This window comes from Otolemur garnettii, unplaced genomic scaffold (assembly GCF_000181295.1).
Source record: "Otolemur garnettii isolate 467f Iridium unplaced genomic scaffold, OtoGar3 scaffold00043, whole genome shotgun sequence".
Taxonomy (NCBI): domain Eukaryota; kingdom Metazoa; phylum Chordata; class Mammalia; order Primates; family Galagidae; genus Otolemur; species Otolemur garnettii.
In genome coordinates this window covers 8,468,066-8,477,193 of record NW_003852438.1, presented here as the reverse complement: position 1 = coordinate 8,477,193, position 9,128 = coordinate 8,468,066, and the positions used below count along the sequence as shown (strand labels likewise).

The following is a 9,128-nucleotide window of genomic DNA, read 5'->3' as shown; positions in this document are numbered from 1 at the left end:
GGCCCGGGCTGGGGATTTGAACCCACCACCTTAGGTGTATGTGGCTGGCGCCTTAGCCGCTTGAGCCACAGGCGCCGAGCCGAAAGTTCTCATTTTTAACAGGTCATAGGGTTCTCTTTGAAGAGAAATCATGCAAACCTCAGGGTCTTCTTTTCTCCTTAAAGCCTGTCTTTAATGTGCCCCAAGAGGAGGAAGAATGGAGTTGGAGGCACGTCAGGCTAAACCAGAATCCAGCCACCAGAGGGCAGCATAGCCACAAATTTATGGGAATTGGGAGCGGGCCAGTCCACCTCACCCTCTCCCCTCACCGTCAGGGCTATTCTTATTAACTGCCTAGCAGTGTCTGCATCACCTCAAAATATACGTCCTGGAACCAAGCCGGGACCACACTCCAATCTGTGACTTCTTAGAATCCTATACCTGAGGAATGTCTTCACAGAACCCATAAACAAAGAGGAAGAGACAAATGGGGAGGCAGAGACCCGATGAGGCGAAGAACCAGCCAGTATTTCTAAGGATGGCAGCCATGGCATAACAAGACACCAGAAATTTTAGAGGAAGGAAAGCCTGTACATTTTTTTTTCTGAGATAAAATCTCACTCTGTCACCCTGGGTAGAGTGCTGTGGCATCACAGCTCACAGCAACCTCAAACTCTTGGGTTTGAGCAATCCTCTTGCTTCAGCCTCCCAAGTATCTGGGACTGCAGGTACCTGCCACAACACCCAGCTAGTTTTTTCTATTTTTAGTAGAGATGGGGTCTCACTCTTGCTCAGGCTGGTCTCGAATGCCTGAGCTCAAATGATCCTCCCACTTCGGCTCCCCGAGTGCTAGGATTACTGTCATGAGCTACTGTGCCTGGACTTTTTTTCCCTTTTTTGAGACAGTCTCACTTTGTTGCCCAGGCTAAAATGGTATGGAATCAGCCTAGCTCACAGCAATCTCAAACTCTTAGGTTCAAGCGATCTTCCTCAGCCTCCCGGGAAATACAGTCACCTATGCCACAATGACTGGCTAATGTTTTCTCTGTTTTAAGTAGGGACAGGATCTCACTCTTGCTCAGGCTGGTCTCAAACTCCTGAGCTCAAGGCATTCTCCTGCCTTGGCCTCCCAGAGTGCTAGGATTGTAGGGGTGAGCCACCACACCTTGCCGGAAAGCCCATTTCTCATACACCAAGAGGAGTTCCCTCCCCTTAACTCCTGGGGCCAGACCTGAAATTTCTTCCACTGTTTTAAGGAGGAAATGAGGGGAAATGGGCTCTGAATATTGGGCTGCTGTCATGGGTGTGTCTCTGTGTAGTTCCTGTACTTTCAGAAGAGTGACAAGGTCTCTCCCAGGGAAGTATGATACAAGCAAAGAATTCCTTGGGCTCAGCAATGCCACAAATGTAATCTAGTACAAACCTCTCTTTCTCTGAGCTTTAATTCTCACACTCTGGGGTGACTCCTGTGGCTCAAGGAGTAGGGTGCCAGCCCCATGTACCAGAGGTGTGGGAGGTTCAAACCTAGCCCCTGGCCAAAAACTGCACCAAAAAATAAAGAACTAATTCTCACACTCTGGTCTGTTTCCTCTCCCAAACTACCCAACCCTTGAGAGCAAGTCCCATTTAAGGCTTGTATAGTCCAGAGAACATGAGGCTCAGAAGGCCTGAGCCCTATCCTAATTTTATTGTTTGGTTTTGTTTTGTTTTTTTTTAACATTCTAACTGTGACACTGAGCCCTCCCCTTGTCTGTGTTGGTGGAGATGGGAAGGAGGAGGGAAGGAGGCACTAGGAAGGGAACAGAGCAGCTGGGGGTGCAGGGAGGGGGAGGGGGCTCAGGAGAGGCAGCTGGCAGGCGGGAAGCTGATCTGGGGGTCTCAAGTTTCTTGACATCAATTAGGGCAGCCGGCCTGGGCTCATTAGTAGACAGGGGTGCAGGGCTCATCAATAATGAATTCACCTCGCACACCTTCACCCTCCTCAGCTGCCTGCAAAGTCACCCCCACCCTCTAACCAGCTGTCTCCCCTTGGTAAGCTAAGCAACCCCTCTTCTGAGACCTCCCTCACCCAGAGTCCCTGGGGGCAGTGTGGGTGGGTGGACAATGGCTGAGGGTAAAGGGGCCTCTATAACCAATCAACCATGCCTGAGATGACCTTTGTTTAGTCAAGAAGTCCACCCAGGAAGAGAAAAATGGGAAGAGGAAAGGAGCAGCAAGGTCTAAAGAGAAGCAGACTTTGCCATAGTGGAGTTCAATGGCATGGTAGTAGGTCAAATCCAGAGCAAGAGGACATCCTCTGATGGACCCAGAGAGCCTATATCCTCCCCCAGCATTCTCTTGCCCTTGGGCTGAAGCACATTGGTGCCCCCAGCATTCTCTTGCCCTTGAGCTACAGCATCTTGGCAAGTACAGAAACATCTTTTTTTTCAAATCAGATCAATGAAGTGAGGGCAAGAGATTGCTGGAGCCCAGAAATAGGAACTCAAACTACCCAAATCTTAAGGTCCCAACTTCTCTCCAAAACCCAGGAATGCCGGCTCCTTCCCCTTCCTAAACTGCTCTAACACTTCAGTCCCATCACCCTTCCACTGACCTTTTCTCTTCTGCCTCCACCCTCCTTAGATCCCAAATGTTCTCATTCCCAGTCATACTCCCTTTCCTCTGGCAGGGGTTGGCCTGGAGCTGGCTGCGTGGCTTTCTGGGAAATCTGCCTGCCACCCTCCCTCTGGAGGCAGGTACAGACAGGTCCAGGCTATAGCAGCTGCATCTTCCCCAGACACCTCTTGCAGACTTCCAGACTCCAGCCTCCTGCCAGGGTCCCTTAAGAACACATCCAAGCATCCTGTACTCCCTCTCCCTCATCCTGTCCAGCTCACACATTTCATCCTGCACCTTTCCCCCTTCACCCCACCAAACACCCCACTAGTCCTCTTCAATGGAAGCTCCCCTTACTGGAGAACACCCTGGATTTAGGACCTGAATACATGCTCCCCACCCCCACTACACTCCAACGCAGGTCGCCTCTACAAGGTTATGCCTCAGTTCTGGATCTCTGTCATCTTCCATTTGCCCTAATGATCTCCCTTACAGTCTTCTATTTCCACCGCGCCTCAGATCCATTGATTGCAGCCTCTTCCCTGAAACCTTCCCTAAGGACCCGGACATTCGAACCCCAGCCAGAAATCACCGTGAGATCCATCTTCAACCTCCCATTTCACCTCTGAGACCCTGTCCCCAGGCATACTGCTTCAAAGCCAGAAAAACAAACTAGGACCCAAACGTTCTCTGCCGCACCTCGCCCGCCCCCTCCTCAGCCCATCACTTTGGAGGGTACCCAGTGATCCACCCAACCTAAGCTTTGTTTCTCCCCACAGCGCTTAGACATTCCCCTGCCCCATATCAGCCTAGAAGCAGACTTCCCGCCCTCAGATTCAGTCCTTCCTGGGAACCCAGGCATCTTGGTTTCCAGCTTCCTCCATCTCCTCATACCGTCTTCTAAATGTCTTGTTCCCCCAGACCTAGCTGCAGTGACACCGTAAACCCAGGAGACCCACGAGCAGCACGTAGAAGGGCGGGAGGAAGTGGGAGGAGGCCAGGTCGCCCCCTCGTGGAGCCCTGGGTGCCCGGGTCCCCCCTCCTCCCGGCTTCACCTGCTGCGGGCCCCGCCCCCGCTCCGCCTAGGCCGGCCTCTGCTCCTCCCCCGACTCCTCCCCCCCGTACCCCCAGCCCGGCCACAGCGGCCCCCGGGACAGAGCTACGCGGAACCCCGGGCGCCTGGGTCCCCAGCATGATCCTCGGTGAGTGGTCTCTGCGACTCCAGGCTCCAGGCTCCTGGATTCCTCTCTGTGGGTCACCCTCCCGCCCGAACCTCCCAGCACCGCGGTGACTGCGGCCGCCCGTCAGCGACCGGTTCCCCCTCCCCCTTCATCTGGCTCCACATCTGGGGTCCCCTCTTCCCCTCTTCCCCAAGCTACCGCTTCTCCGGATAATCTAGGGAGTGGTAAACGGAGAGTCAGAGCTGAGTGAGACCCCCGCCCCATAATTAGAACATTGCGTATTCATGAGGCTCATGAATATTATATGACAGTCTACGAGAGGCTGGGGGAGGGGGCTGGCCCTGGCCTGGTGGAGTTGGAGAAAAGGTTCTGACCCGTCCCCCGACCCCACCTCAGAGCTTCCCCTCACCCTTAGCTTAGACACTTCGACATCCTTCTGGGCCCAGGATAAGGGGGAAAGGAGGAAGTGGGGGGTGGAAGGAGAAGATGGTGGGTGTAGCTTCGAGGTGAGTGTGGTGGGAGGTGGGAACCTGAGGGCTGGAGATAAGGGAGCTGGGGAGAAAAGAGGGTGGAAAACTGTCCATCCCAGGGCTCCTGCGGCTCAGATCCTGTCTCCGCAGCCATCCTGCCCCAACACGCCGGGACCTGCCCCTCTCTCTCCCTGCTTGGCTGGCTGGGCCCTTCCTTCCTATCTTCCTATTTCTCTTCCACTCCTGCCTAGGGCCGGGGGCACCAGGAGAAGGAGGGGTGATGGGGAGAGTAAGAATGGGGGATGGGAACTCCCGCTGGGCTCTGACAGCCCGTCAGCCACAGCCACCCCATCCTCATGACCTACATCGGGAAGGGAGCCCCAGGGGTGGGGGAGGAGAGGGCCTAGCTGTGCTCTGGACTCTGCATCAGCTCGGCTCTAGGCCCCTGTCCTCCACCTTTCCTTCACCATAGTCCACAGGCCTGCTGTGACCTCTGCCCTCCACCCTGGCTAGGCCGGTTCCTTGGTCCCGTTTTTTTTGTTGTTGTTGTTCTGTTTGGTTTTGGTTTGGTTTGGGGGGGTTTGTTTTTTTGGTGGGAGCCCCCTACCAGGCCCGGACACCTGTGGTCTCCCTCCCTGCCACTAGGGACACCTGGCTCCATCCTGGTGCCCTGAGGGCTTGGCTGGCCCCTGTCCTCACCCCTCTCCTGAGCCCCTCTGCTATTTATCCTCCTTGCTTGCTTTCATTTTACCTCTTATCCCTATTGACTTTCCACAAGCAGTTTTTCTCTGCTTCTGCCCTCCTTCCTCCATCTCTTTCTCTTCCTACCTCCTGGGTGTTCTCGGTCTCTCTCACCACTTTGTGTCTCACCCCCTTCCACCTGGCACTCCATCCTAGCTGTTAAATGAATGAACGAACAAAGGCATGAATGACCGGTTGCCTGCCTCCTTCCAAGAGCAGGGGAAGATATTTCCCACCTTTCATGAGTACTACCCCCCATCTAGGGTGACCCCCACCAACACACACTGGCCTCAGGCCCCCAGAGCCCAGGCTTCACATTCCTCCAACCTGTGTGATCCCTGCACCCTGGCACCACCCTGGGCACAGGCCCCAGAAGCAACATCATATTTGCTCAGATCAGGCCAGCATGAGCCATAACTTTCTTGGTCAGGGACTTGTATCAGCGACCTGCTTGCTCAAGCCCAACCAAGAGCCCAGTCACGGGGAAGAATGCCTGGGTCTGGATTTACTGAAATTGGACCCCAGCCCCCCAGTTGGACCCTCACTACCCTTCCCTCCTGGGAGGACACTGTAATTAACTCCTTCCTTGTGCCAAGCCCACAGAGGGGAGGAACATCTGGAGGGGCCCATACACCTTAGTCCTCTTTGAGGAAGGAAGAAGGAGAAAGCTGCCAGCTAGGGCTCAGGCCCCACCCTCAGGGACTGTACTAAGATTTTCACTTCTGAATGCTGAGGTCCACTGAGTCTTGGCCCCAAGTTTAACATGGTCATTCTGGGCTCAGGCTCACTGCTCTGAGCTTTCTGTACCATCCTTTCAATTGAGTCCTTGGTGTGGTAAGAGTAAGGGGGCCACTGGAGGAGGCCCCTTCTAGGCAGGGTGGGAAAGATTTCCCAGGGGTCTCCCTGCTCTTCCAGTCACCTCCTCCTTCTAGGCCCTGCCCCTGCCCACATCCACCCTCAGGTTATGAGGGCTGGTGTTTTGAGTAGTTGTTCATAATCATCCCCTTGTCTCTTTCATCTTTGACTTCAAAGCCTTTCTAGCCCTCACCCTGCCTCCTGCCAAGATTGGAAAATTGAGGCAAAAGGGGACAGATACCTGGGACTTGGTCAAGAAGATAAGACCCAGGAGTTCAAGGCTTTCCTCTCACTCTACCCTCAGATTTTAGGCATATCTGTGAAGGGAGAGAGAGGACAAAAGACCTCAGGGAGAAAGAGATGAATTAGAGATGAGACCAATTTCTCCCTTAGTCCTAGAGTCTAATTCCCATTTTAACCCAATGCTGACCCCATGTTTTTCACCACCTTAGGCCCTAACAATTTCCAACCCTAACCCCAATACCTCTCTCTGATCTTAATCTCATCTTGGCCCAGTCTAAACACCAACAACAACCCACAGCCCTACCCTAACACCTTTCCTGGCTCCTGTTCCTACCCAAGCAACCACTCCCTAAGCCAGCTCACTGCAGGCTCTCCCTTTCTTCACCACCAAGGCTTGAGACCCCAGGCCGAAGCTAAGATGGCCAAGGGGCTGTGGCTCCAGACCTGGCCAGAATTTCTGAGGAAGAGACAAAGGAAAAGAGCAGACTTTAAGCCAGGCGCCGTGGCTCACGCCTGTAATCCCAGCAATTGGGAGGCTGAGGCAGGTGGATTGCCTGAGCTTACGAGTTCAGAGACCAACCTGAGCAAGAGTGAGACCCCGTTACTAAAAAATACAGGCGCTGTGGTAGGTGCCTGTAGTCCCTGGGAGGCTGAGGCAAGAGAATCACTTGAACCCAAGAATATGAGGTTGCTGTGAGCTAAGCCATGGCACTTACCAAGGGTGTCCAAGTGACACTCTGTCTCAAAAAAAAAAAAAAAGAAAAGAAAAGACCAGACTTCAGAGGGATGTAGGGAGCCATATGTGGCTTGGTTGTGGGTTAATTCTAAGGAGTAAACCTGAGCAGGATCATGCCTAGGGCATGTAGGGTGGTGAAATGGACAGGCAGACCTCCACCCAAGGGTCTGGAAGTGCACTCTTTCTAAAATGTGTTGGGAGCTGTCTTTAATAAAGCATTTAGCAATTCCCCATGGAACTGGGTGGGGCACTATCTGCTGGAGGTAATTACTCTAATGAGCTTCCCGCTGGAGTGGCCTGCCCCAGCCAGGCCCCAGCTCCTCCCTGCCCTACCACACACATGCAAGCACATGCATGCACACATACACATTCTCCACTTTGCACTCTGCTTCTTCCTCCAGACCTGCCTGAAGACTTCACCCAGCCAGATGTCAAAAACCCTGGATTTCCTACCTCTGTTCCTTCTTCCCCAGCTCTTCCAATATTCCTACCATTCTCTTCCCTCCCTTTCCCTATCTACCCAGAAAAGTGTAGTGTTTAAAAGCCCTGTCTTGGGAGCCAGACAAACATGTTCAAATCCTGCTGGGGCAAGGTGGCTCATGACTGTAGTCCTAGCACTCTGGACTATAGGCCAAGGTGGTTAGATCTCTTGAGCTCGGGAGTTCCAGACCAGCCTGAGCAAGAGCAAAACCCTATCTCTACTAATAATAGAAAAACTGAGGCAAGAGGATCTCTTGAGCCCAAGAACTTGAGGTTGTGGCATTCTAGTTAGGGCACCAGGATGAAACTTCATCTCAAAAAAGAAAAAAAAGGCTAGGGTGGCACCTGTGGCTCAAAGAAGTAGGGCACCGGCCCCATATGCTGGAGGAGGTGGTGGGTTCAAACTCAGCCCTGGACAAAAACTGAAAAAAAAAAAAAAAGGCTCAGCACAGTGGCTGGTGCTAGTAATCCTAGCACTCCGGGAGGCCGAGAGGGGAGGATCATTTGAGCTTAGGAGTTTGAGACCAGCCTGAGCAAGAGCAAGACCCTGTCTCTACTAAAAATAGAAAAACTTGGCTCGGTGCCTATGGCTCAAGCCGCTAAGGCACCAGCCACATACACCTTAAGGTGGTGGGTTCGAATCCAGCCTGGACCTGCCAAACAACAATAATGGCTACAACCAAAAAATAGCCAGGCATAGTGTCAGGCGCCTGTGGTCCCAGCTACTTGGGAGGCTGAGGCAGGAGACTTGCTTGAGCCCAGGAGTTGGAAGTTGCTGTGAGCAGTGAAGCCATAGCTCTCTACCCAGGGTGACAGCTTGAGGCTCTGCCTCAAAAAAAAAAAAAGAAAAACTTGCCAGGTGTCCTGGCAGGTGCCTGTAGTCACAACTACTAGGGAGGCTGAGGCATAAGGATTGCTCAAACCCAGGAGTTTGAGGTTGCTATAAGCTATGATATCATGGTATTCTACCCAGGGTGACAGAGTGAGATTTTGTCTTTAAAAAAAAGAAAGTGGGCGGCGCCTGTGGCTCAGTGAGTAGGGTGCCGGCCCCATATACCCAGGGTGACAGGTTTGAACCCGGCCCTGGCCAAACTGCAAGAAAAAAAAAACAGCCAGGCTTTATGGCGGGTCCCAGCTACTCGGGAGGCTGAGGCAAGAGAATTGCCTAAGCCCAGGAGCTGGAGGTTGCTGTGAGCTGTGATTCCACAGCACTTTACCGAGGGCGACAAAGTGAGAGAGAGTATTTATTTCAAATAAATAAATAAATAAATAAAAGAATAAAAAAATTTAAAAAAGAAAGAAAGAAAGAAAAGGTTCAGATGAGAAATGAGGCTAAGCGATTGGCAGAAACTAGCCAGTCAACGAGCCAGGTAGAACCATCCACTGGGAGACTGTGGATGGCATATAGTAAATACTCAAAAAGTGGCAACTTTTGTTATTCTCAGAAAGAAAGGAGGGCCCTGAGGTCTGAGGTGCACAAATCCAAGAGTTCCACTTCTGCCCATCCAACCCATAAGCTGCCCTCTGCCCCTCTCCCCATCTCAGATGTCAGAGTGCAGTGGACCCGGGAATCTGGGACGGAGACAGTGAGTCTCCACTTGTCTGTGCTGCTTCCTTCCCACCCTAACCTCATTTCACCCCCTCTTTCCCACTCCTCCTTCCCCAACTCACCCAAGGCTCACATAAGTGGAAAAGATGAGTTTCTGGCCATAGGGAACTGAGTGGCTGCTACCTGTGTTCCTCTATCCCTCTTCTGGAGGAAAAAGGAGGACTCCAACCCCAGAAATGACATGGAACTTGCTCTCCCCTTCCTCTTTCTTTTTTTTTTTTTTTTTTTTTTTTTTTTTT

The 9,128-nt window shown here is 52.5% G+C and overlaps 1 protein-coding gene across 2 annotated transcripts in view; it reads left to right on the top strand.

The window, feature by feature from the left end:
- Positions 1-3,711: 3,711 nt before the first annotated feature.
- The window catches only part of ZNF385A (zinc finger protein 385A), a 25,394-nt gene continuing 19,977 nt past the window's right edge, over positions 3,712-9,128 (top strand). The window contains exon 1 of one of the 2 annotated variants that reach the window (XM_003790462.2): positions 3,712-3,776. In XM_003790462.2, the coding sequence (XP_003790510.1) occupies positions 3,767-3,776 (10 nt within the window). In that variant the 5' untranslated portion in view covers positions 3,712-3,766. The remainder of the gene's footprint in view (positions 3,777-9,128) is intronic. The other variant, XM_003790460.3, reaches the window with a different exon arrangement.